Here is a 27,585-nt window from a genome sequence, read left to right as displayed (position 1 = left end):
ATCAAAACAACAAAAAAACTTTTTATTTTTTTATTTTTTATTGTTGTACAAAAAAGCGTTTTAACCCAAATTTAGGTTAATGGGAGCTTTACAATCTATGTTTCTGAATTTAAAAAAAATTAACACATATTACTTTTACAAAAGGGATTATATATTTCTTCATTTCCCCCCAAAACCAGAAAATCTTTTAGTATTTTTCTTTTTTAAAAAAAGATTTTTTTAATTTATTCATGAGAGACACACAGAGAGAGACAGAGATACAGGCAGAGGGAGAAGCAGTTTCCCCGTGGGGAGCCCTATGCAGAACTCGATCCCAGGATCCCGGGATCACGACCTGAGCCAAAGGCAGACACTCAGCCACTGAGCTACCCAGGTGCCCCTTTTAGTATATTTCTGAGGATTTAGACAATCTATTCAAAGGGATTAAATATGTACAAGATAGAAGGATGACTGGAAGTTTCATAGCATCAGGATTAGATATAGCGTTATTCCAAGAAACATAGCTGCTTGGCCCTAAAAAAATAAAGTCCTGGGGCACCTGGGTGGCTCAATGGTTGAGCGTCTGCCTTTGGCTCAGGTTGTGATCCCAGGGTCTGGGGTCCTGGGATCAGATCCCGTGTTGGGCTCCCTGCCAGGAGCCTGCTTCTCCCTCTGCCTGTGTCTCTGCCTCTCTCTCTGTGTCTCTCATGAATAAATACATAATATCTTAAAAGAAATAAACTGCTATACATAGCCAATCACCTTCTACAGCTAAAACTGCCTGCCAGCCTTTTTCTGTCACACAGAATGACAAGATCTGTGATCTGTGCAGGGCCGGGTTCACTGGATGGCATGGGATAACACGCCAGGCTGAATTCTCTCCCTGTAACAGGGGCTACTATGCAATCAAGGGGTTGGAAAATCTGACCTAAATTCACTTGCACAGCTCTATTTTCTCTACCATTGGTTTTGTAAGGAAAAAAAAATTGTGTGTTTCTGTCTATGCATTAACAACAACAACAAGAAAAACATAAGAAAGAAGGGTACCTAGCCCGCTCAGTTGGTAGAGCATGTGACTCTTAATCTCAGGGGTCATGAGTTCAAGCCCCACATTGAGGATAGAGTTTAAGAAAAAAAAACTATAAGAAGTAGACGAAAAGATTGGCAGATTATCTTTTTAATTTCTTATTTTATTTACATTTTCTTATATTTCTACAATGAATAAGTACTATTTGGGTAGCAAAGAAAATGATGTAAAAGAAATGCAGTAACTGCCAAATCAAATTCTCTGGAGGAACCAATGCCCACCCAAGGGGTAGGCCATGGCAGTGAGGGTGCTGCTGACCCCGGTTCGCTTCCCATTCTTCCTGAGAAATGGCAACCCTGGGGCTGGACAGTGGGCTATTAGACAGAACTCTTGTCCTCGGCCAATGTACATGATGTTCCTATCGGAGAGTAGGTGGTGGCTGGTCCCCTTTCCACAGTATCTCTAAGGCAGCTATGCTGATCACTGCAATAGACAGGCAACATAAGTCAGCATCCTATCCTTGTCACTTGCACTAAATTCAGCAGCAGCAGCAGCAGTTCTGCATGCCCTCCAGATTGGAGCAGGTTGGCTTTAAGCACTTCTACAAACTCCAAACTTCATTTTCCTTTGTTTTCTCTCTTGACTCCAACAAGGGGTACCTCTGTCTGCGAACTTACAAAGCAGCTAAAAAAAAGGCATCAATGGACCCAACACTTTGAGTTATTTTCCTTATGGTATCATTGCAATTGGAGACCATCTTCCCTAGGGATAATCCAAAATGTTCACTGCTTTTCCTCTGAGGGTAGGCTATATTTTTGTGATTAAGACCAGGGATTTGGTCTTTTTTTTTTTTTTTAATAAAGAACAGCTATTTATATAAACACAATTTTGAAGAATGACACAAACTCAGAAAATGTAATCAGAGTATTCCTTCTCACATAGGCTATTAAAGCCCTAGTATTTCAAAATCCTTTACAAAAGGAGATAGCTTAATGAGTTCTCGTTCAGGGACTTTTTTTTAATGTTACTTTTTCTTCTTTTTTTCATCTGTTTCCATTTTAAGCTTAACTTCTTCAGCTGCAAGAGCTCCCAGTTTCTTATTCTTTGCTTCCTTAATCTTTTCCTTGATGGCAGCCACATCAATTTTATTTTCAGTAGAAGCTTCCTTTGGTTTCACAACTAGTTTTTCCTTAGGTGGAATAAAAGCTTTGTTTCTTTCCTCTTTTCTCTTACTGAGAGCTTCTGCTTGTTTAGCCTTCCATTTTCTAACGCTACTTTTGACTTGCCTTCAGAAAATATTCACCACTAGCCAATTCTTTATCAATTTGACTCTCTGGCTGTGGTGGTGGGAATGGTGTGTACTCTTTCTTTTCTTTTTTTTTTTTAAATTTATTTATTTATTTTTAATTTTTATTTATTTATGATAGTCACAGAGAGAGAGAGAAGCAGAGACACAGGCAGGGGGAGAAGCAGGCTCCATGCACCGGGAGCCCGACGTGGGATTCGATCCCGGGTCTCCAGGATTGCGCCCTGGGCCAAAGGCAGGTGCCAAACCGCTGCGCCACCCAGGGATCCCTGTGTACTCTTTCTTGACAGTTTTCTTCTTTAGTTCCTTGCGTTTATTCACATTTTTGTGCTTGAACTGTGGCAAGAATCTTTCCCAACTTTGTGATCTTAATTCAGAATCTTTTGCCAACTCTCGTTTAGTCATTAAGGTTTTAATGTTATAAATTGGATGAATATTCTTCATAGTATCTAGGACTACTTTTCAAACCTCTTTTAAGCCACTAAAAGGTCCAATGACTGAAACCGTGTTTCCCTGAACCATAATATAACAATTTGTTAAGAGTTCCAAAGCCTTTAATCTAGATCCTTTGGGACCAATGAGATATTGTCTTCTTTTTACAAATCTTTCTTTATTTGTTACTAAAGAACCTATTTTCATGATGTCACATGCAATATCATCCTGAAGAATTCGTACTGCCTATTCAAATGAAACACTTCTTGCCAAAAGTTTTATTAGGTCTCTGGCCCTAATTATGATATATGGATCGAAAGCCTTCTTTGTTGTACAAACAGTCATACTGCCCTCGATCAGGTCCAGGGTTGCATTAATGTGATGTTCATTCAAGGCTTTCTGTACCTAAGGCCAGCACTCTTCCAAGTAAGACTCTATATTTTGGGAACAAAGTTGCAAAACTGCTCTCTTCCAAGAGTCCTCTGGGATTGTCCTCTTTAGAAAAAGCCGGTTCCTTCCAACCATCAGGAACAGTGAGGAGTTCTGATTCATCTCCGTTCTCTGGCTTTGGCTGCTTGGGACGAAATTCACTTCTCCCATTGGCCCTGGCTAGCCCGTTGATGGAGGAGGACACCATCTTCCAGGATTTGGTCTTAATAGACATTCTCTTCCAATAGGCCTGGTAGATACCAATTAATGTCTAATTGACCAACCTGGCCATTCCCCCACCCCAAATGATCAGCTGCAAATGTGTTCCAAAAGGAGATCTTCCTCCCTCTCCCCCTCACTCTGAGCTCTTACCTGACCCTCCCTCTGCAGCTTTCTCAGTTGGGCTTGAACCATTCACCCCCAAGCCACCACAACAATGCCTCAGCCCCCCGAACCACCACCAGGCCAACTTCTCCAGATTTAGTGGCAGCCCAACCACCACTCATACATATCATCATGACAGCCTATTAATAACATTGCTCTCCCTCTCTAGGAAGCTGGGAGATCTTCGGGGCTCTCTGGTCTTTGAGCTCCAAGATTTTATCAGCTTGTTCCTGAGCTAAGGTGTCATGGTTTCTACATTCATCCTAATACCTGAGGAAAGTTAGCATGGAATTCATCTCCCTGAAGATACAAGGGAAAGTGAAGAGATCTGCCATATAATCTTACTATGCATTGTGTTGAGTTTCTTAGGGCTGTTATCCCTTTTTTTTTTTTTCCCACAGAGCCACCTAGAGATAGCTACCACCATTTTATAGATAGAAGTAACTGAGGCTCAGATAGGTAAAGCCACATGCTCCAGACCGCACAATTAGGAACTGTTACAGTTAGGAGCTATAGAGCTGAGAAATGGTCCCCCAAAGATGCATCACGGTTCCCCCTCAGGAAGAAAGCACTCTGGGGATATAACATCAGTGCTACATTCCTGGCAACCTCCAAGTCCAGCTTGTGCCCTGTCAGTGTAGGCTGGACAGCCTTGTTGACTGTCCTTGTTTACTAGAATCATTTCAGAGTTGGTGACATTATCATATAGTCTGAACACTGCCATTTGTGCGCAAAGTGCTATGGTTCAGAGAGCATGATGGAAAGATCTAACTTATTCCTTAAGTGCCAGCATCAGATTGAGGTGGTAATTTTTCTCATGACCTTGGAACTAGAGAAATTTTCCCAGAAAGAGGGTTTAACACCAAACCTCCTCTTCTTCCACCTATCCAGAGCATCTAGATTCCCCTCTTATTCCACCTACATGGAAACCATCAGGAACCTTCAGTGAGTGACCTTTGGCTACATATTTTCAAAAATCCCACATGGACAGTGGTAGATTAGTTCCCAAAAGTCAACAAGGTCTTACCTTTTCACCACTCCTGGACTCAGGAGTATTGTTCCAGACTCCAGAGTCATAAACCCTTTCCTTTCTATAGTTTTGAAAATCATGTATACCTTTAAGTTTGGAAGCCCATTCAAGACACCTGGAGGTTTCTGTGGATGGGAAGTCAGAAAAGAAAAAAGCTTTTGCAGAGGTGAAGAAGTGAAGAAGGGAAAAAAACTTTAGCCTAAGAGATCCATGCACTAAGCCTTGCTTAGAGGAAGTAATCTGTCTTTTTTGTTCTTTCATTCCACACATGACCACGGGTACCAAGCAACATTCCAGGGACTACAGGAAGCTGTAGGGTATACTAGAGAACACTCCAACAACGCCATCACATCCTCAATCTCATAATCTGTTCATTCTTTTTGAAGCATTTTTAATAACTTAGATTAGCGTTTGTGCCTTTCACTAAAAGGTAAGTTATAAAAGAACAAAGCCTGCATTTTTCTCACCACCACTCTCTCCAACATATAGTAAGTGCTCTCATGCTAAATGAGAATATGAATGAATGATTGAGGATTTAACTTCCATTCTCATCATTGCCACTGTTCAACAGTAAGGCTGTTTATTAGACTGGGGAATCCAAGAGAAGCCTGTTTATGAGGACAGGGATGTGAGGTTTGCAACTCCCTGTCTGGTAAGATAATCACTTGATGTCAATTTTTTAAAATATTTTATTTATTTATTCATAAGAGACACACAGAGAGAAAGGCAGAGACACAGGCAGAGGGAGAAGCAGGCTCCATGCATGGAGCCTGATGCAGTACTCGATCCCAGGACTCCAGGGTCACATCCTGGGCTGAAGGCAGGTGCCAAACACTGACCCACTCAGGGATCCCCTCACTTGATGTCAGTTGACATGATTTTTATACCACACCCCCCAAAGTGACCATTTTACCCCCATTTATATATCTCTCCCCTTGGCAGTCAGAGGCAATTTGGGGAGAATATAGAATTGTTACAACAGGGATGCAAAGAGAATGAAATGAAATTTAGTTTTGACATCTGAATAAGATACTTGAAACTGCACATCAGAGATGGTAGTCTTGAAAATCAAGATGTTGATTAACAAAACCCAGTCAAAGAGCAAAGGTTAATGGTTTTCCATACATGTCATATTAAAAGAAAGGGGGGGGTAATATAAAATTATTTTAGGGCTGGGACAGGGAAGAAACATAGGGTCGCAAGTGAAATGAAGAAGCATAAAGCAGGAGGAGTTTGATGTGTCCTTCTGGAACTGGAGAGACCATAAGGAGAGGAGGGAAGCACATATGTGGAGTGTACCAGCTTCTAATTGTGCATATATCATTGTTACCAGTGACTCAAGACCACTCCCTCGAAATTCAAGTCCCCACTGCTGTGGCCAGGAGCCATCTGTCAAGGGTCTTTTTTCAACAGCTGCCTACAGATTAACCTTGTTCAAACAGTAGGAGAGACATGATGTATGACCTGAGGCATGCACAGCCTATCCAAACCACCTTTTCACATAGGTCATTTGTAAGCATCCTAAGACAAGACAATGGTCCTGGTGGTCTAAAGAACAAGCACTTCTCAGAGTATGGTCTGGGGATTCCTGGGATTCCTAGGACACCTTCAAGAGGTCCACAAAGTCCAAATTATCTTTATAACAATAATAATAACAACAACAATAATAATGTCACTCTCCTCCTTTACTCTCTTTTTTTTTGTATATTTTTTATTGGAGTTCGATTTGCCAACATATACCTCCTTTACTCTCATTTTGAGTATACAGTGGAGTGTGCAGAAGATATATACATATCTGTCATAGTCCAACAGACTGAATGTAGGAACATATATGAAAACCTAGACATCTTCTATTAAATCAGTCTTTAAAGAGTTAGAAAAATGTATAACAATGCCATTCTTCTATTTTGTTTTATTTTTTATTTATTTATTTTTTTAAATTTTTTATTTATTTATGATAGTCACACAGAGAGAGAGAGAGAGAGAGGCAGAGACATAGGCAGAGGGAGAAGCAGGCTCCATGCACCGGGAGCCCGACGTGGGTTTCGATCCCGGGTCTCCAGGATCGCGCCCTGGGCCAAAGGCAGGTGCTAAACCACTGCGCCACCCAGGGATCCCCTATTTTGTTTTAGAAAGTAGTTATTTTTCATAAAAAATGTAAGTAATGTAAATATTAACATGTGATAGGTTTATATAATCACTAAATAAATGAATAAATATTTTTAAGTGTCTCACTTTTACATCTAATAAGTAAACCTCAAGAGATAAAACCCCACAAACACAGCTCTTTAGGGTCCTGAACATTTTCAGAGGGTCAAAGATTTCTAAGACTAATGAGTTTGAAAACCACTAATCTAGAAGAATGACATTGTGAAATGGGAAAAAACTCTGCACTTGGGTGAGAATGAATAGAACCAAATGAAGAGTAGAAGCCAGTTCAGTAGAGAAAACCTACCTATTATGCCTGCTAACCTCTAAGCATCAAAAGGACTCAAGTCTAGACTATTTGTATCTTTATTCCTCACAGCTAACCCACTGACTGGCATGGTGCAAAAGAAATATTTGTGCCATCAGTAATCACTCAAGATAGGCTGAGTTTGAGATGCCATGAGACATCTAGGTAGAAACAAGTAGGGAGACAGATGTATGAAGTTGGAGTTCACTGTAGTAGATATTTAGATTTGGAAGTCATCGGTTTGTGGGAGGTGGGTGAAACAATGAGCTAATTCAAAGAAGGAAAGCGTGAAAAGTGACACGAAAAGAGGGTCAGGAAAACTCCAGGGAACACTGACATTTATGGAGTGGATGAAGGAAGAGTTTGGTCCATATTGAGAGCCCAGTAATTGTTTGATGCTATATACTAGGCAGGGTGTGTCAAAGAAGGTGAACTGAGAGTATGTTATCACTGACGTCTAGGTTGAGGGGATGCTCAAGGAAGTAAGAGTAGCCCTGGGGCAGATATTCTAGGTTGGCTTACTTTTCTTACCTATTCATCCTTTTCTTCTTGACTACTTTGAGTTGTAGCTGTCCAATTGGGTAGCCACTAGCCATATACACCTATTTAAAGTAATTTAAATCAAAGAAAATTTGAAATTTCCTCAGTCATACTACCTAGCTACATTTCAAATGTTCAGTTACCACAAATGGTTGGTGTCTATCATATTCTTAGAATATAGAAAATTTCCATCATCATAGTACATTTTATTGGACAGAGCTGCTGATGTAGAGGCAAGAAACTGAAAATATTCAGCCTTCTAAGCGAACTAAGGGTGGCCATATGTTTAGTTCTAATATGTAAGAGAAAGTTTTGGGCGAAATTGTCTCTTTTTTTAAAAAAAATATTTTATTTATTTATTCATGAGAGACACAGATAGAGGCAGAGACCTAGGCAGAGGGAGAAGCAGGCTCCCTGCAGGGAGCCTGATGTGGGTCTCGATCCCTGGAACTGGGATCATGCCCTGAGCCGAAGGTGACGCTCAACCGCTGAGCTATCCAGGGGTCCCTGAAGTTGACTTTTATCACAAAACTTTTTAAAAGCCTTGGGGAGATAATTTGACCTTTCCCTTCAGTCCTACTTGCAATGTAGATGCAATGTTCTTGGTATCGAGAAAAATATACTAATTTGCTAAAGCTGCTGTTTTTGAGGTTTCCATTACCGCTCAAAGCATTATTCATTGATACAGAATTTGGAACTTGTAGTATTCCCCAGAGGACATCTGTAGACATTTTTTATTGTCACAACTGGATGGGATGCTACTGACATCTAAATGGGTAGAGGCCAGGAATTCTACTAAAATCCTACATGGCTAAGACAGCTCCCTACAACAAAGAGTTATCTGATTCAAAAAGATTAGGATTGAGAAACGCCATTATAGTAGAACACTGCTGGTGACCCTGGTTATACAGTGGAAAAGCATTCATTCAGTCACGTGTAGTCCACTGCACTGCAGACCACATGCTGACTAAAGCTATAACATTAGAGGAAAAAAACAAAAAACAAAAAAAACAAAAACAAACAAAACAAAACAAAACAAAACATTAGAGGAAATTACAGGAAAGACTCAGAATTTTGGTATTTGCTCTTCTTATTGCCTTCAGCAGAGTCCTATGAGAGAACGATTAGAGATTTAAGAATATACATCTTTCCTAAGTGGGTATTATCTACCTGGGATTATATGAGAACCCTATAAATTGGATCCAAAAAATATACAGGCTAATTTTAGATTGGACTGAATTTACTGCTCTAGGTGCACTTATCAGAGATTTTGGACTTAAGTAAACTAAAGTGGTAACTGCTGGATTAGTTGACTAAAGACTGTTTAATAGAAGATGGCAAGAATCTTATATCTGCTTCTGCATCAATCTATTGGGATATAATAGATATGTATATGTAATAATAGCTTGACTTCAATGAAGTTGACATTTCAGAAATTGCTTGAAGTAATGTAGACTAGAGGAAAAAAATCCAAAGACATAGGTGGGGAAGCCAGCTATAAGTTCATTTTTTAGACAGTGTTTCCAGAGATGTTTAGTGGTTAGCATCTGCTATGAGTTTTGAAATTAGAAGACATCACAGCAGTGTGAAATTGCTTGGAACTCAAGTATGTGATCAGGATTAATGAGATGAAACAAAATTCTGAAAAGCGGTCTAGAAAAATCCAAACTTGTTTCTCTTCTAGAGAGAGAATATCTACATTTATTTTATTTTTTTAACATTTATTTTAGTCCTAGAAGCAAAGAGCAAACATAAGCCAAATTCCAAAATATAACTGACATTTTGAAATTGAGAAATTTCTACTAGAGCTTTACTCTCCAAACTTTATTGTGCATCCCTATGACTGGAAATGACTGGAAAACAAGCCCCTTCTAACCCTAAAAAGTTCTTAGAGAGGTATCAGATTTCTTCATTGAGAACCTTCCTCTCAGGCTCTATCCATTTCTGGAGAGTGGAAGGAACTAGAAATGACAGAGAATTGGTGCAGGCTTAACTCATTATAGTGAGAAACCCCTAAGGACAGGATTGTTTCAGGCCCTACTATGAAAGAGAGGAGGAAAATATACTCCTGTAAATGGGGGAGAAACAGCTTGGCCCTTCCATAATGTCTCCTCTAAGAGGAAACATCTACTCATTTAGGGCATTCTGCATGCTTAATCTGTAGAAACACTAGTGTGCAGAACATTGATGTTATTGGGGTATAGGGTAATGCACTAGCTACTCTTAGAAAAGATGTATGCTTAGCTAAGAAAGAGCTACAAAGTCAGATGGAGGCATTCCTAGAGGCCTCAGATGTGGAGGGAATTTACAAATTCCCTAGAATATCAGGGTTCAGCTTCTTCCTGGCTCTCTTTCCATTTTTTAAGTAGCAATAAGGAATGTTAAGTATCACCTGTTCTCTAAAGTGGTGTCACAACAGGATCATCAGGAGGTATGGTGGTTTGGGGGCACAGAGATTTTATACATCAAAACTAGAAATCACATCACTGTTTTTTATTTCCTACAGCTTACAAAAGGAAATAACTTGAACTGAAATGATTACCCCTTCCCAAAAATACATATATCTTGATATTTGACCATATTGTCCTCTCTTCCCCAAAACCTGTCCAAGTCCTACTTCAAGGCTCAATTCAATGCTATTCCCTTTGAGGCTATGATCTCTTTCAAAATCAATCCCTCCCTTGGCTCTCTGAATTTTATGTTGGCTATAAAATACTGCATTTTGCCAGTCACCCATATCTGCCGTGACATTTTCAAGGTCTACTCTTACTCTCTTATCTCCCTTCTAAAATGCAAAGTTTTTACTTAGTTGTCTTCCTTATGTTTATATAGTGCTTATTAGGACATGTCAAAGCTCCCGACTTACCTCACTTAATCCTCCCAACTGGGAGGTGTCAACAGGCATGGGTTTTTTTTTTTTTTTTTTTTCCATTTCACAAATGAAGAGACTTAAGACTCACTGGATACATAACTTGTCCAAGATAACAAATTCTATGCAGTTAAGTACAGAGCTCAGGTCTGTCATACTTACAAGGCTGGAAAGAAATCTAGTCTATGTTTGAGACTGCTTTTAGAAGAACTTGGATTTCAAATCTGAGATCCAACAAACCCAGAAACTGAAAGATTACAACCATCAGTGTCAAGTTTATTCTTTCCAAGACCAAAATGGTGCTTCCAGAGAATCAAAGTCATGGAAATTGGCTCAGAAAGAGGTCTCTGGAATGAAAGGCAGATCTTGGCTTCTATCGTCCTGTGGCCCCATTTCCCCACCTGTAAAATAAGAAGATGGTGGCTAGACTAACGAGTCTAAGGATCCTTCGTGCAGTCCGTGAGTCCTCACTAACAACTATGGTGGCTGGGACTTGCGCGTCGGACAGCCTGGAAATGCTCTTTCCAGTTTGCAAATTTGCAGCCGGAAGGACCAGAGGCAGAGCTGGAGATCGGGTGAGAGGGTTGGGGTCTCAACGACAGGCCCAGAGCGGGGATTTAGCCAAACGGAGTACAGGGGGTATGGTACCTGCTCTCCTAAAACTCCTAGGGTAGAAGCCCCGGGAAGGAAGCGTGGCAAGTCGGGAGGGTACTAGGTGTGGAGGCGGACGCCAGCGTTCCAACCAAGCAGGGTCGCTGATGCACTGAGATCAGCGGAAGGTCCCCACCGCTCTCTGGGCTGGTCTCAACTACGTCACCAGTGAAGGTCAATACAAGCTCCAACTACGGGCGGAGGCAGCCGCAGACAGCAGCTCCCCCCTGCAGGGGAACGAGGCACACACAGCAACACAGCCCACCCCTGCCCAGCTGCCCCGCCACCAGCAGGGGCTTGGGAAGGTTCGTGAACTAGAGATGCGCCGGGAGCGATTCCCTCGTGGTCTTCGGGCCTTGGAGCGACTTCCAGTTCTGTTCAGGAAGCTCGGAGGCCTGCTGGTCTCGCTGGTCTCCACGCCTGACATGGGCTTCCAGGCAGCAGGACTGTGAGGGTCCCTGAGGCCCCCCACGTCTAACTCCAAGAACTGCTTCTGTGTGCAAACCATTCTTCCAGGTGGAGAGCACCTGGGTGACTCCTGCCACCCAGATACTAGACAAGTGCAACAAGGTTATGTTGTCCGTATACTTTTGCAGTTTTTATCTGCACCTCGGCACTCCGTCGGGGCCTTTCCTTGGCCAGAGGTCCAGGGCTTACCTCTAGGAAACAGCAGCCACATCCATTGGCCAAAGGAGCAGTCCCGGGCCTGTGTCTTCCTTAGTAAGACGGAGATGCCCCTTGCTTACTCAGGTCGGGAGAAACTGCCCTGGGCATCACACGCACAGCAACAACACGGGAAGCCTCCGGATTTCCCAGGCCCTTGCCCCGTAGGGTCTTGTCTGCAGGTTACCCCCGCCAGCGTTCACAGCCTGTGAAGCGTTTTTCAGACGACAGAAACGTCTCTGAAGTCGGGCGGCAGCGGCAGGGCCGGGGGCGCGGGGGCGGCGCAGGCCTGGACGCCGTCCGCGAGGGGCACGTGCGCGGCGGGCGAGCTCACCGGAGACTCCGCCCCCTCGTACTGCGCGGCGCCCGCCGGGAGCCGGGAGCCGGGAGCCGGGCGGGGGGTGTGGGGTGTGGGGTGTGGGGTGTGGGGTGGAGGCGGCGGTCCCGGCGCCCGCGGTCCCGCCCGCAGGGAAGCGCGCACCGCCCTTCGCCGCAGGGATTTCCGGGATCCTGGAGGGGCCGGAAGTGCGCCCTGCTCACGCTTCCGGCCCGGCCATTGTTTTGGCGTCTGCGGGCTCCGACTGCGTTCCGCGCCCAGGCCCGAGGCGACTGCACCCGGGTGAGCGGACCGGGGTGGGAGGGAGGTGCCGCCCGGGCCGGGGACGCGCCACAGCCGCCGCTCCGTCCCGCGCCCCGGACCCGGTGCCTGGCCGGGAGCCTGCACCTGCCGGTACAGCGGGGAAAAGGCACACGTGGCCAGGTGAGCGGCGCCGCAGAAGCCCTGGTTTAACGCAAAATGTAGATGGGGATTTTCCCCACCTTGCCCTGAGAGACCATACGAAGCATCAGAAGGGGGTCAGGCAGAGTCTTGAAATGTCAGACGTGTGAAGTGTCACTTGGAGACCCGAAAGTGCAGGTGGTGAGAGTAGCCCTGAGCGTTCCGAACTGTTACGGAAGTAGGAAAATGATCAAACTTTGTACAGGTGTGGGATCTCAGAGCACAATTAACAGTTATTTTAGTTTTGTTTTGTTTTTACAGAAATTGAAACCTAGAGAGAAGTAGCTTACCAAGGTTACTGAAGTGCGTGGTGACTAGCATAGATGCCCCAGCTACCGCCAAGGTGCTGATTCTCAGAGTTCAGTATGTAAACGGGAAGAAAGTTTTCTCCCACTTCGGTGTCAGCCAAATGAACCACATTCATTCGTTTACCAGATGTGTACCTCTGTGTGCCCTGTACACACACTTACAGAAAAAGATGGGGAATCAGGCCTGCACTTTGAGTCCTTCTACAAAATGGAGATGCAGTGTGAACCACAAAAACAGTGTGAGAGGTGTTCTAGTAGAGGTTTGGATGAGAAAGGTACTGTGGGCTCACTGAGGCAATAACTGCAGGGAGCGGGGAGAGATCAGGAAGGTTTTCTGTGGGAGGTGGTTGAGTAGAAAAGGTCTGGCATTTATTTGCTCCATTGGGTTCCTTTCCTTCAGTGGCTGTCTACCATGAGGGTGTGAGTGGTACGTTCTGCATAAACTAGTTAAAACAACGATGTTTTAGTGAGAAGTACAGAGAGGGAGGTTACTAGCTTTCTTCCTACACGGGGCAATCGGGAAAGCAAACATTCAGGAGAAAATGGTATTTGTTTTGGGTCTTGACAGGTGAGTAGAAGCTTGTCAAAAGTTGAAAAAGAAATATCCAAACAGGGCTAGAGTATGAGTGGCTTCTAGCTGTGTCTCCAGAGCTTTAGTCCCAAACTCGGTTGTGCATCTCTGTCACAATGGAGAAGAGTAGAAGAGCTTTCAGCGTTAACTTCCATCATAGGTGTACTTGTAAATTAAATATAGGTACTGTTTTACAAATTTCAATACCCTTTATAAAACATAAACTAAATATGAGTTAAGTAACAATTTCATGTGTTCTTATATACCCTTTGGATCATCTTGCATATTGCTCATTTGGAGATCATTGCAGCCTCTCTGGCCTGGGTACCTGGGGAGAGTGGTAAGGTATGTGTCTAGAACAGAGCCCAAGGCCCAACTGGTAAAGGGCTATGAATGCTAGGTATAGACATTTAGGTTTTATCATTTTGGGTTATGGAAGACACTGAAGGTTTAAGGAGGGACATCCCTTAGAGAGATGCTTAGAGACTGCCCTGATTGTGCCTCATTTTTTCCCCCTGGAGCTTTGGGTTTTTTTGATTTTGGGTTTTTTAAAAGATTTATTTCTTTGAGAAAGAGCAAGCGTGTGCACACATGTGAGTGGGGGGAGGGGCAGTGGGAGAGAGAAAGGATCCTAAGCAGACTATGCTAATTGCCAAGCCCCACGTGGGGCTCAACTCATGACCCTGACATCATCACCTGAGTGGAAACCAAGAGTCAGATGCTTAACTGACTGAGCCACCCAGACATTACTGGAGCTTTGGTTTTTAACTGTGGATGGTCTGTCATTAGTCTAGGACTCCACACTCTGGGATTCTAATTTCTGTCTTGATATTTCTGTAGGTGACACCCCCATCGCCCTGTGCCCCCAACTCTGAAAACAGTTCCTGAGACCTGAAGTACAAAGCATCATTTTAATTGGACAAACTGCAGCTGAAACAAGTTTCCCTTTGAGGTCCCAATGGCCACCCAAGGCAAGGGAACTTTAGGCCTCATCCCTAGGGGTGCTGTTTTCCAGAAACAGGAGGGCCGCCAGACCATGAAGCAAGAGCCAGGGAGCCAGACCTGGGGTCAGGGCTGTAGTCTCCAAAAGAACCACCCATCTGTCTGTGAAATTTTCCGGCTGCACTTTAGACAGCTATGTTACCATGAGATGTCTGGGCCACAGGAGGCACTGAGCCGGCTCCGGGAGCTCTGCCGCTGGTGGCTGATGCCAGAGGTACACACCAAGGAGCAGATCCTGGAGCTGCTCGTGCTGGAGCAGTTCCTGAGCATCCTACCTGGAGAGTTACGGACCTGGGTGCAGCTACATCACCCTGAGAGTGGTGAAGAGGCTGTGGCTGTGGTGGAGGATTTTCAGAGACACCTCAGTGGACCAAGAGAGGTGAGCGGATGAGTCTAGAATGCCATCTGGAACCATTCTCTAGTGCTTGGATTAGCCTGAGAATAGTCATTCTCCATTCCCTAGGCTCTAGGCTGGTTTGCCCTTAGGATTCCTGAGCCAGTTACATGGGTAGAGAGGAAATAGTTTTGTGCTTCAGGCCGTAAACAAAAATACAGATCCCAAACAAGCTCTGTGCATCATGTTGTGAAATACTGTGTCATGAGCCTCCCTTCAACCTGGAGATCTACACAGTACTCCCAGCAGATAGAAGATCTACATACTGGTTAGAATGGGGGAGTGTGGTAGGGAGAAGTAGATTTCTGGGTATGTTGATAACATGGGCCTTCATTTGAAAAGTTCTCATTACTTCCTCGGACTTTGCAGAGTCTGTTATTTCTCTTCCTGCATTTTAGGTTCTTTTTAAGAGGGGACATTTCAGGGCCTCATAATCATTTGTTTCTTTTCTAACTCAACTGGGGTCTCTCTCACTCTCTCTCTCTCTTTTCTTTAATCTTAATTTTAGTTTACCCTGTTTCATAGAGTTTTCTCAAATTTAAAGCCAAGGTAATTCAAATTAGAGGAAAAGTTGGAAAGTCAGCCGTAAGATAACGGGGAAATCTGGCTTCTAGGACCACAGGGCTAACTAGTTCTATGGCCAGACGTATCAGTCAGGGATTAGCCAAAGAAGCAAAACCTGTAGGAAATTATATGTTATATATTTATATTTGTGTATATATTTATATTGTTACTACAGAGTGGCTTATGTGGTTATGAGAGCTGGTGGCGCAGCTCTGTAGAGCAGGCCATCAGGAAAGGTCAACCAGAATGCAGGCATAGGCTGAAGGTGCTGTCAACGTGCAGAATTACTTTTTCGTGAAACTTTCAGCTCTGATTTCAACGTTTTATAACTGATTGAGTCAGGCTTATCCAGATGATCTAGGATAATCTTTACTTAGAGTAAACTAAATATGGATTTTGATCACTTGTACAAAATACGGTCATAACACCCAGATTAGTGCTAAATTGACCATCACACATGGATAAGTCATTTCTATCTGAGGAGTCTAAAATTGCTTTCTTGTAATTAACCAAGCAGAGTGGATTAGGGTCCCCTCTTCTTTTACTCCTTTGAGCTTTACCAGGGAAAACTAGTATATTACATTTCCCAAGTACCCAGCATATCATTTTATCCATAGCTTAAGAAACATAGTTAAAATATTTATGCCTAGGGAATCAGTTCCAGTTGATTGGAGTCTGAGGGCTACTCCTTTTTCCAAGAGTACCAGCTTATTTGGCATTAAATCCATTGTCAACCATTATTTCTTCATATACAAAAGTAAATACAGGAATAAATCAGCCATCACCAGGGTCTAGAGAGCGATTAGATTTAACAAGTAGCTGAAGAAATTGTTTTGAGTGCCGTTTACTGAGGAGGGTGGAAGAAAAATTTCTTTGTTTCCCACCTTTGTTTGCTTTAGCTGAAGAGAATGCCCCCTCCATTAAAACTTAATCTTTTGTCCAGGGAGCCTCAGAAACAGGTGACTAAGTCACAGACTTAAGAAAGTGACTAATAGTTGACAGGGCAGCTGAACACTCTTGGCTCCTGCTTAGGAGTAGGGTCTTGGGACTTCCATTTCTTATTCTGCCATTATTGCGAGCTTAAGTTTTCTGATGTGGAAGACATGAGATGGGACTGAGCACAGGCAAGGAAAATGTATTTATGGCTAAATGAATAAACAATCTTTTACATGGCAGTTTGCCAGAGGAGATTAGGGAGTATCACTGCAGATCAGAGTCATTCCGCTCAGCAGGAGTGAGGCTGGAAAGGACTGTAGAGTAATCCCTGCTGGGCTGCAGAATCATGCAATGTGTATTAAATGCTTTTATTTTCTGTATCTTATTTCAGCTTCTAGCAGGGCTGAAATATGGCTTACAGATTATGCAGAGTAATCATACCTCCATTTGACAAGTGATACAAGCGCAGAGAGGTTGATTCATCTAAGATGGCAGAATTAGTGAAAGTTCTCTCTGTCCCTGAGCTCTAACTGAATTACGGTTTTTGTTGATCCCTACCAAGTGTAGGAATCAGAATTTTCCAGCTCCCTAGGTTCTAAGCCACTAGTTTTTCCCTACTATCTTGCTGTGGAATGCCATATAGGAATGAAAATTGGAATGGGGTTTTCTTGCCTACAAAGAAAAGAAAGGCAGCCCTGGTGGCTCAGCGGTTTAGCGCTGCCTTCAGCCCGGTGTGATCCTGGAGACCCCGGATTGAGTCCCATATCAGGCTCTCTGCATGCAGCCTGCTTCTCCTGCTTGTGTCTCTGCCTCTGTGTGTGTGTGTGTGTGTGTGTGTGTGTGTGTGTGTGTGTGTGTGTCTCATGAATAAATAAATCTTTTTTTTTTTTTAAATAAATCTTAAAAAAAAAAAAAAAAAAAGCCTAGGAGTCTGAGTCCTAGGTAATGAACAGAACTGAACCAGCATTTAATTGTTGGTGAATTTCAAGTTTGTATTATCATGATGTAGTTAAGATCTATCTTCCAGTACCCACAGAGCTGTATTTAAGAGCTGTAACTCCCATTTATAGAAACTGTCCAGTGGAGACTCCAGGGAGACTTCTGGTTCTAGGACTATGCTGGAGAGATATACAGTAAAGAAGAGAATCTCCTCACATCTCAGCAGATGTAACCCAACGGGGCAAATCCATTAGGGTTTGGGAAGAACTTCCTTTCATTTTATGCTGTATTATGTATGTGCCAGTGCAAGCAAATAAGCCGATAAACGTGATTCATTTAGATGGTATTTTAGGTTTTCAGCTCCGAATGCTGGTGAAAAAGTAACTATGAGATTGTGAGGAGCTGGTTTGATGACAACAAGCAAGGATTAGAAATGCCTGTGCTTTGAGGTATTCTCAAGGTCTCTGAAGATTGGTGTTACCTGATTTTATTTATTTATTTATTTATTTTTTTGGTGTTACCTGATTTTAATTGACTTTTTTATATATGTTATTTTGGAGGGATAGTACATATTGAAAACTGGATTTGCAGATAACTCTAAAACCTAGTAGTAAGTATCAAGAGGGTAAAAAATTATCAAGAGAAAATCAGTCAGCGAATATTAACTGAACACCAGCATTGGGCCAAGCATTGTTCTAGGAGTGAGTGATCAAGACAAAGGTCTTACCCTCAGAAAAGTTTATATTTTCACTGGGGAGAGAAATAGACAATAAAGGTATAAATAGATAATTTAAGGGTTAAAGCATATAGAATATGTAATCAGGTAATTTGAGAGCGAGACTACCCTTTGTCAGCGTGGTTAGGAATGGCTTCTCTGAAGAGGAAACACATTCACTGAGAAAAATTAGAAAAGCTCTCTTGAGGTTTGTCAGCCACTATTCTGGGTTCTTCTGCTTTCAGCCTCAGTAGTATCATATGTGCATGTATAGGTATGTATACCTTTCATTTATTTCCTACGTACTTCTGATTGGTCTGTTCTATAGGCTAAGGTCACAGGGAGTGCATAGAATGCTCTCTTGGCTCCTTTTTCTAGATTGTTCTCCATAAGTAAATTTGTGTCTAAAGAATTGACAAAGTGGAAATGGTTATATAATCTGGTCTTCAGGTTCCTACCAAGAGGTTCAACAGAGGGATAGCAAGCAAGATTGCAAGCTATAGATTCTGCTTTAACTATTTTTTCCCTAGTAGGCTATACTGGTGGGGCTAGGACATTGGCTGTTCTTTTCCCTGGCTTCTTTTTGGGGGTGTTTTTTTTAGAGGTTTTGGGTTCCAAACCTTGAAGGATACTCTTTTGAATCCAATTGTGATTCCTATCTTTAGGATTCAGCTCCTGCACAGGAACAGGAAATGCATTTGGAGGAGACAACAGCCCTGGGTACAACAGAAGAATCTCTTCCTACCTCACCCTTCAGTGAGGGTTCAGCCTCTAGAGCCCGCCTGGAGCCTCCTCATGACCCAGGGTCACATCTCTTCCCCAGTGGGCACTCTGGTACTCAACTCCCCAGCTCTGGCCTCAAGTCTTATTCTCCTCAAGTCACCTTTCCTTTATCCCTGACCTACCCTTTTGCAATCCCTCATTGCCCCGCCCTCTGTCTTCCGTTCCTGGTGACTTTGTCTGTTCCTTTTGCTTATTCTCTAATCATTCATGTATTTAGCAAGTTTTTGTCAAACACATGTCATGGATAAGGCACTTTGGGGACCAGAGATATATTGTACACAGTCACTGCTTTCAAAGAGCTTATTACCTAGTTCACAGAGAGTCACTCATACCTGCAAGAGGCGTCATTGTAAGATACAGTGAGCGATATCTGTCCCCAGATATCAGATGCCATGAAAATGATGTCCAATATGGACATTGTAAACATTATTATGGGCTGGTTGGGTAGCAGAGACTTCATGGATGAGGTAGCATGACAGTGAAAAATTGGGGAGCAAATTGAAGCGGGGTGGGGAGAACTGGTAGGCACCAGGGCAGAGGATACAAACAAAGACTCTAGGGTTCCTTGGAACCCGCTAAGGTGGATGAGGAGGAAGTGTTTTGGGAAGTGCAGGGTCTGCTTCTACAGGCCTTTGTGGTTAAAGCTAGAAAATTTTGCTGGAGAGGGGCTCATGTGTTAGAAACAATATTTTGGGAGAATTGATGTGACTCATGGGACCACTGTGGATTGAATGGTGAGACAAGAGGCTGGGAGCCTCAGTAAGAAGGTAGTGTGCCAAAACAGATGTGAGGTCATCATTGCCTGAGCAATGCTGAATGGAATAGAAATGGACAGACGTGAAACATGTTGTGGAGAAAGAATCCATGGAACAATGAAGAGGATTGAAAATTACAGAGTTTGGCCAATATTTGGATTCAGGAAGGGAGAGTGGCAAGAATATCCATATTTGACTCTGAATTTCAGGTGATGAGGGACACCCAAATGAGATGTCCGGTAGGTAGCTGGAAGCCTGTAATAGGGGTCTAGAAGAGAGCTAGGAACTGGGAAGGCAGGCAGCATTAGGGCATTGCGAGTCAATGAGATCTGTGACAGCAAAAAGGGATGCTGTGAGGCCTGAGTGCCTGCAATGTCCATAATGAGAAGGAAGGGAAAGAAATCAGTAATGAGGGGCCAGAAACGTGAGGGGCACATCAGGCTGGCCTGACACCAGGGAAGCCACAGGGAGAGAAAGTGGGCAGAAGTATAGCTTCCTTCAGAGAATTTGAAGTGAGGGAGGGCTGGGAGGAATGGCCATTTCTGTTTGACCAGGGACCCTCTGCACCCTGAGAATAACACCTGCATGGAAAATTCACAGCACACTCAGAATAACGCCTGTATGGAAGAGGGATGAGAGGCAGTGTGTGGAGCTGCCTGGGTTCTCTTGAACCCACTCACTGGGACACAGACCCTATTGGAGCCGAGGCAGGGCTTGTTCTCACAGCTCTCTTTCCTCCCTCAGGTCCGTGTGCTTCGCAGGTGCCTGCCCTTTCCCAAGCTGGGAAGTCAGGAGACCAGGCAGCAGCAGCTGTGCTTCAGATGGTCAGGCCCCAGGTGAGCTGGACTCTGTCTTCCATGAGTTCCCAAGTCTGTGGCCTGGGCATAGCTAGCGCTCATCTTCAGGGCTCTGGCCAATTCTGAGACTACTCCTGCGGTTTCCCTGCCTAATGACTTCCTCTGGAATTAGGTCCTGCCTGCTGAGTTCATGGACTCTGTCTGGGCCTGGACTTGTCCTTTTAGATATGTCATCCCAGCTTCTGTCCCCTATCAACCCTTTACCCACCAGGCCCCCACCCTGGGCTCTTGATACCCTGATGTGTCTGTCTTCAGGCTGGGAATATAATATCCCTGAGCGATAGAAGCTTGTCATTCCAGGTGTCTGCAGCGTACGAGTTCCTGTCTGTGGACTATACTGAGAGGAAGTGGAAAGGTCCGGCAGTCGGTCAGAGAGCCGTGTACCGGAGCATCATGCCGGGAAATTATTGCAGCGTGGCCTCATTGGGTAATGATTTCTGTTCCCCAGTAGTGTAGTCTGCATTCCTTTCTTTACATTTTCTTTGCTACATTCTTTTTTGTTTGTTTGTTTGCTTGTTAAATTTTTATTGTGAAAAGTTGCCAACATGAGACAGAGCGGAGAGGATAGTGTAATGAACCTCTCTGTGCCCATCGCTCAGCCTTAAGTTATCAGCATTGTCTTTACTTCATTATTAATTGGCCTAAGGTGGTTTATTTAGAAGTTGTAGTTGTAAGGAATAGGGAGCCGCTCACATTATTACTGTGTGTGTATAACATTACTGTGTTACTTCCAGTAAGGCTGAAGGAATGGAAACCCTGATCAAACAAAACCCACCAGCTAGAGCATCCTTTGGGAAACAGGGCCCTCAGCAGCAACAGCAAATAATTTTTATGCCAGGGAATGTCAGGCAGTTGCTCCCTGCGTATCTCTTTTGTCCTCCCACTGCTACTCATTTTCTTCACTCTGAATCTTTTGTCCCCTCATAGCCGCTGCATTATTAGACTTTCCGCTGCCACAGTTTCTGCATGCAATGGCTCCTGATGGCTGGGCTTCTCTCCATGCGTCATTTCAGCTTAGATCTCCTACTTGTTTTAGTTTTCTTTCTTTTGCCCTATTTCCAGCTCAGAATTTACTTAGAGAGGGACTCTAAGGGTGGTTCAGCCACTAAGTGTCATCTCTGTTTGGGCAGAACTTTGCTCCTGGCCGCAGCAGAGGCTGAGGTGTAACATATTAGAGAAGCTACACTTGGGCCTCGTGCCCTGGTCTAGTCAGTCGTGGTATTGACTGACTGGTATTGAGACCAGTTACTTGGCACAGAGCAAGGACAGCTTCCTGGAAGGGAGTGTTTTCAGGACAGGTTCTCTGGTTGGCAGGTCTAGGACAGTAGCCAACATGGCAGAGGGTGGTGGGCTCAGGAGTCAGAGAGGCAGTGATACCTGTGACTTTCTGTGTGCTGAAATGCCACGACGGCTTGCCCTGGTTAAGATACGATTAAAAGGAACCAACAGTTTTGTGTTTAGACGTGACTGATCGCTTGCTTCTTCCACCATTTCCAAATTCTAAAGGAAATATTTAGCTGTTCAGTTTTCTATGATTCCACATTATCAAGATACCAAAGACATGTTTTGATTCATATTTCAAATTATCAGTCCCTTTCTTAATTTTTATAGGAATGCAGTCCTTGCAGTATGACTTCTACCAGTCCATTGCTCCAGAGACTAGAGGATCCCCCCTTTAGAGCTCTGCTGTCCCTTCCAGTACTTTCCCCCAGCATTTCTGAGCCTGTGGCTTCTCTGAATCTTGTCACCTGAATCTTCTCACATGTGAGAATCACTTCTTTTGATACGTTTTTTTTCCCTGAATGTGTTTGCCCATACTGTTTGTCATCTTTGATTTGAGGTATTTGCCACTCCTCTCCTCAATATTTTTACTGGGAACCATGGAAACTTACAGCATCTTGTTGGAAAGGACGTTATATAGTTCATCATTTTACTAGGTGACTCCTGTGAGGTCACACCACCTTTACAGTCTGCTCTCTTGCCTTCTGGTTGTCTTTTAACTGGATAATTAACTAGAACAATTAATGGGCTGTGTCCTGACAGCCCTTCTTCCACCCTCCCCTACTGACTGTCTTTCCCCTCTTCATCTTTCTGTCCATGAAGAGAAGCTTGAGCTATTTCCCATTTTTCTCCTGTTCAAAATGTGTCATCTCCTGATGTGAAGGTTTTTTTCAGGTACGTAGACTCCTGATGACTCTGTTTCCTCAGTAGGACAAGAAATGTGTAAAAGTTGTTTTCTTCTCTTTTGGCCGCAGGTGACACTAGGATGCGGTGTTCAGAGTTGCCTGTGAAGCTGGCAGTTTCTAAGGGACCAGAGTCATCTGATGGGACGTCAAGAGGGCTCTGTGCAGTAGTTTCTGGGGAACCAGAGGCAGGAGCTGCCTGTGAAGGTACTTCAGAGAAGCTGGAAGGGCAACCCTCAGATGAAGAAGGGAGCAGACTGGAAAATGCTTTCTTCAAAATAACACATGAGGACAAAGATAAATCCACAAAAGGTGGATGTGATGAATATAAAGAACTTGGGAAGCATCCACACCTGTCCCCTAGTGCTGCAGCACATCAAAGAGTACTGAAGGGACAGAAATTATATCAATGTGATGAATGTGGTAAAGCTTTCAATCGGAGTTCACACCTCATTGGGCATCAGAGAATCCACACAGGAGAGAAACCCTATGCATGTAGTGAATGTGGTAAGACCTTCAGGCAGACCTCTCAGCTCATCGTTCATCTCAGAACCCACACGGGTGAAAAGCCCTATGAGTGCAGAGAATGTGGAAATACTTACCGGCATAGCTCCCATCTTATTCAACACCAGAGACTCCATAATGGTGAGAAACCATATAAATGTAATGAATGTGCAAAAGCTTTCAATGAAAGTTCCAAACTTTTGACCATCAGAGAACCCATACTGGGGAGAAACCTTATGAATGCAGTGAGTGTGGTGAGGCCTTCATTCGGAGTAAAAATCTTGTCCGTCATCAGGTACTTCACACTGGTAAAAAACCTTACAGGTGTAGTGAGTGTGGGAAAGCTTTCTGTTCTAACAGAAATCTTATTGACCATCAGAGGATCCACACTGGGGAGAAACCTTATGAGTGTAATGAATGTGGCAAGGCCTTCAGTCGGAGTAAATGTCTTATTCGACATCAGAGCCTCCACACTGGAGAAAAACCATACAAATGTAGTGAGTGTGGGAAAGCTTTTAATCAGAATTCTCAACTTGTTGACCATGAGCGAATTCATACTGGAGAAAAACCTTTTGAATGTAATGAGTGTGGTAAGGCATTCAGTCTGAGTAAATGTCTTATTCGACATCAGAGACTTCACACAGGCGAAAAGCCATATAAATGCAAGGAGTGTGGAAAATCCTTCAACCAAAACTCACACCTCATTATCCACCAGAGAATCCACACTGGTGAGAAGCCGTATGAATGTAATGCGTGTGGGAAGGTCTTCAGTTATAGCTCTAGCCTCATGGTACATCAGAGAACCCATACTGGTGAGAAACCGTATAAATGTAGTGATTGTGGGAAAGCCTTCAGTGACAGCTCACAACTCATTGTGCATCAGAGAGTTCACACTGGAGAGAAGCCCTATGAATGTATTGAGTGTGGGAAAGCTTTCAGTCAGCGTTCCACTTTTAATCACCACCAGCGAACTCACACTGGAGAGAAGCACTCAGGTCTGGCTCGCTCAGTTTCTTAAGATGTAATTTTCCAAGGGACTTTGAGTTAAGCTTTTTTTATAAGAAGGATGTTTACTGTGATCTCTTAAAACTGCTCATCAGAATGTACCATTCTTTACATGCTTTCTGGTGAGCCATGAAGGTGGGAGGGTGGGAATCCTCATGTGTAATTGTTTCCACTGTTAGGGAAGTAAACATTACACATTTCATGTACTGGAAGTTTTTTTAAATTATTTTGCCCCACTCTTTCTCCCCCACCCCCATTCTTTTAATTTGTGAAAAATCTAACCTATTGCTGATTGTGCATCCTATCATCAGATTGTGTGCTTTCAAGGACAGAAATTAGTTTCTTATTCTCCTCCACCCCCTCTGTTTTATCACTTACACAAGTCATATTGCAAGATGGATCCTTTCCTTTTTCTTGGCTGAGGCCCTCCCCTATATAGTTTTTACACTTCCATTCTAATCCAGACCAACCTCACTTGTGTTCCCTACCTTAAAAAAAGGTGGGATCTAATGTTTGTTAGATTCTTCCAGATCCCTCTCATCTCTGAAAGACCGTCTTGACATGCTTCTTCATCCCTGTTAAACTTCTGTTCATTTGATCTCAGTCCCTCCAAATAGTTGTTGCTACAGTATGCAACTATTATCAAATTACCTTGTCAGTTATTCTGAACTTAATGTGTATGTGTGTATTTTCATATCAACCTGTCGTAGGCTTTTTCAGGTTAGTTATGGTATCTGTTCTCTTAGTACATAAATAATAATTTTCATATAGTAGTTGTTTAATAAATAAAATTTTAAAACTCTGGTCTCCAGTTGGACCATCCTTAAACTGGGTTTGATATCCCCTTCCCCACCCTAGTCAGACTAGACTAGAGGCTTCTAAAGACAGAAGTGGTGTCTCATCATAGGATATCACAGAGAGGGTCCTCGTTGATATCTTCTACATGTATTCTTAGACATCTCACAACTGGTACTTCATTGTTGGTTTTTGATAAATACTCTATTGTGTTTAGGAAGTTTCCTTCTATTCCTGTTTTTATTTGTTTGTTTGTTTATTTATTATTTTTTAAGTAGGCTCCATGCATATGTGGGGCTTGAACTCATGACCTCAGGAATGAGAATGACATGCTTTACTGCGTAAGCCAACCAGACACCCCTCTATTCCTGTTTTTAGAAAAAGCAAGATAATACAGTAGTTAAGAACACTGACTTTGTGCCTAGTACCCTAATTCAAATCTTGGCTCCAACTACTTTTCTAGTTGTATGGCCCTAGGCAAGTTATTTAGCTCCCTTGTGTGTCAGTTCTTCCATCTGTAAAGTAGAGCTATGCCTGTTAGGATAAAATTAGTACCTAAGTGTTAGGTATTTAGAACAGTACTTGGCCCATAGTACCCACTATAGCAATTATCATTATACTTACAGTTGATAAGTTCTAATTAAGTTTTTAAAAAAATCTTGATATAATTTTATGGGTCACGTCCTTTATTTTTGTAATTCATAGTTTTTTGAGAAGTTTCCAGGTAATTGAAATTTCCTAGAAGTCCTGGAATAAAATCCATTTGTGTGTGGTGATTTTTTTTTTTTTAATTGGAGAACTAGATTGAATTTACTAAGGTTTTGCTGGCTTTCCAAAATGTATTTAGAGAGTGTATTTCTCTTTTATTTTCTGAAAGAGTTTGTATAACTTGGGAATTACTCATTAAAGGCTAAAAATAGTGGCCAGATCCTTTTTCACATGGGAGGGAATTGGGTAAGATGTAGCTTTAGCAACACTTTGATTTATTCAATGGTTATACTCTTTAGGTTTCTCCCTCTGTGTAAATTTTGGTAATATATATCCAGAAATCATTTTTATTGGATTGTTAAACATTGGCATGAAGGACTCAACTTTATTTTTTAAACATCAGACTGAATTTATACCCCGGAGATAGTTCAAGTGGTCAAATATGATGGTAAAGGTAGTAGGAGCTGGACATTTACTCTCTTAGCTCTTATGGACAGAAAAAAAATATTCCACAGCTATACTCTATATCCCCAATCCTAATTATTCAGCTTTTAAATCTAGTAAGAAAGGTAAGAGATTATGGGTACTAAAAAGTTACTGAGTATTATTCTATGTTGGGAGACATTTCTGTCAAGGCATTGACCTCCTGGAGTACCACAAAGGATACATTCAGGAAAACCTCTAGATGTTAGGGACAAATTGTGAGTAACCACAAGTTGCTTTTGCTTCATGGGGAAAAAAAATAACCTGACCCTAATATCAGGACATGTTCTAGCCTGGTAGGGCCTTGTGGAAGCACTTGTCCTAGCTGTGCAAAGGGGAAATGTCATGTCAAACTGGCTCCAAGTAACTAATGGTGCAAGTATTTGACTTAGGATAGGAAAATGTAGGTATTCCTTATGGAACCACAGCAATCTTCCCACTAATGTATGCACAGCACCCAGTAGGATGAGGTATAGACCTGCTTTTAAGGCATCTGAATGCTTTATATGAAACCACACATTATAAAGAATGGGGGAGAGGTAAAGGTGTACTTTACCAGCCCTGTCCCAAACAAGAAGATATATATAGCATATCTTTATCCATTCATCTATCAATGAACACAGGTTGCTTCCATATCTTGGCTATTGTAAATAATGCTACAATAAACATAGGGGTACATATATCACCTGAAGTATCTTTTGATCCTTTCTAATAACCTTAGAGAAATGTCCTCAAAATACATTGTGAATTCCCAGAGGAAAGCATTGCATTACCGCCATTTTGACCAACAAGGTAAGACCTGAATAATTGGATATTGACTTCATTTACCCAAATATGAGTTGGAGTTTCTTTGGTTTTCAGATGTCATGATAAAGATGGAAATTGTTGAATATTTAGGTAATTGTGACCCTCAAAATATCCTGATTGTTTCATTTTGGATTGGATGAATAGATTTTTGTCAGAAAAAAAAATATGCTTGTAGATAAAGGCAACAAGTTGAATAAGGGACACTGGAATTTTATTTTTAAAATGGGTCCAAGTGCGTCTTATGTTTTCTAAAATTTGAGAACTGTGCTAGAATACTAATGAATAATCATTATTTCCTGGGAGCAAATGTGGAGTTAACAGCTTGAATCAGAATTAATGACCTCTCCCCAAAATAATACAGTAAAATCAAGAATAAGTTGATCGTAACTGTCCTAATGTACACAAATATTTTTCTTAAGAGTTTCCTGATGTAGTGGCCAAAGCGTCATGGACTTCAATCCTACATCCAGCACCAGTGGGTACAAACTTGTGTAAGTCTTATTATTTCTCTGAATCTCTGTTTCTCAGTCTCCTCCTTAAAATGTGCAGTGTTAAAAAAAAAATGTGGCAGTGTTGTTGTGCTACCTATGTGAGCTAAGAGAAAGCTCCTGGTATGCTCTTATTCCATCTGTCTCTGACATTTCCTCTTGTCTAGTTGGCATCTTTCACTTAATACATTCAAAACAAAACTTGATCCTTCTCCTCAGAACCATTCCTCTTTCAGTCTACTCTC

The 27,585-nt window shown here is 42.6% G+C and overlaps 1 protein-coding gene and 1 pseudogene across 1 annotated transcript; one reads left to right on the top strand and one right to left on the bottom strand.

Moving 5' to 3' along the window:
• Positions 1 to 391: 391 nt before the first annotated feature.
• LOC112668841 (KRR1 small subunit processome component homolog) lies at positions 392 to 12,182 on the bottom strand (annotated as a pseudogene).
• Positions 12,183 to 12,238: 56 nt separating this feature from the next.
• On the top strand, positions 12,239 to 25,776 carry ZKSCAN7 (zinc finger with KRAB and SCAN domains 7). Its single transcript, XM_025461486.3, is given in 7 exon segments — positions 12,239 to 12,384; positions 14,263 to 14,803; positions 18,638 to 18,806; positions 20,255 to 20,346; positions 20,668 to 20,794; positions 22,623 to 23,249; positions 23,252 to 25,776. Coding segments are annotated over 6 exon segments (2,259 nt in total). The 5' UTR covers positions 12,239 to 12,384; positions 14,263 to 14,380; the 3' UTR covers positions 24,073 to 25,776.
• The last annotated feature ends 1,809 nt before the right edge of the window (positions 25,777 to 27,585 follow it).

Source organism: Canis lupus, chromosome 23 (genome assembly GCF_003254725.2).
Source record: "Canis lupus dingo isolate Sandy chromosome 23, ASM325472v2, whole genome shotgun sequence".
Classification (NCBI taxonomy): Eukaryota; Metazoa; Chordata; class Mammalia; order Carnivora; family Canidae; genus Canis; species Canis lupus.
This window is presented reverse-complemented; position numbering and strand designations above follow the sequence as displayed.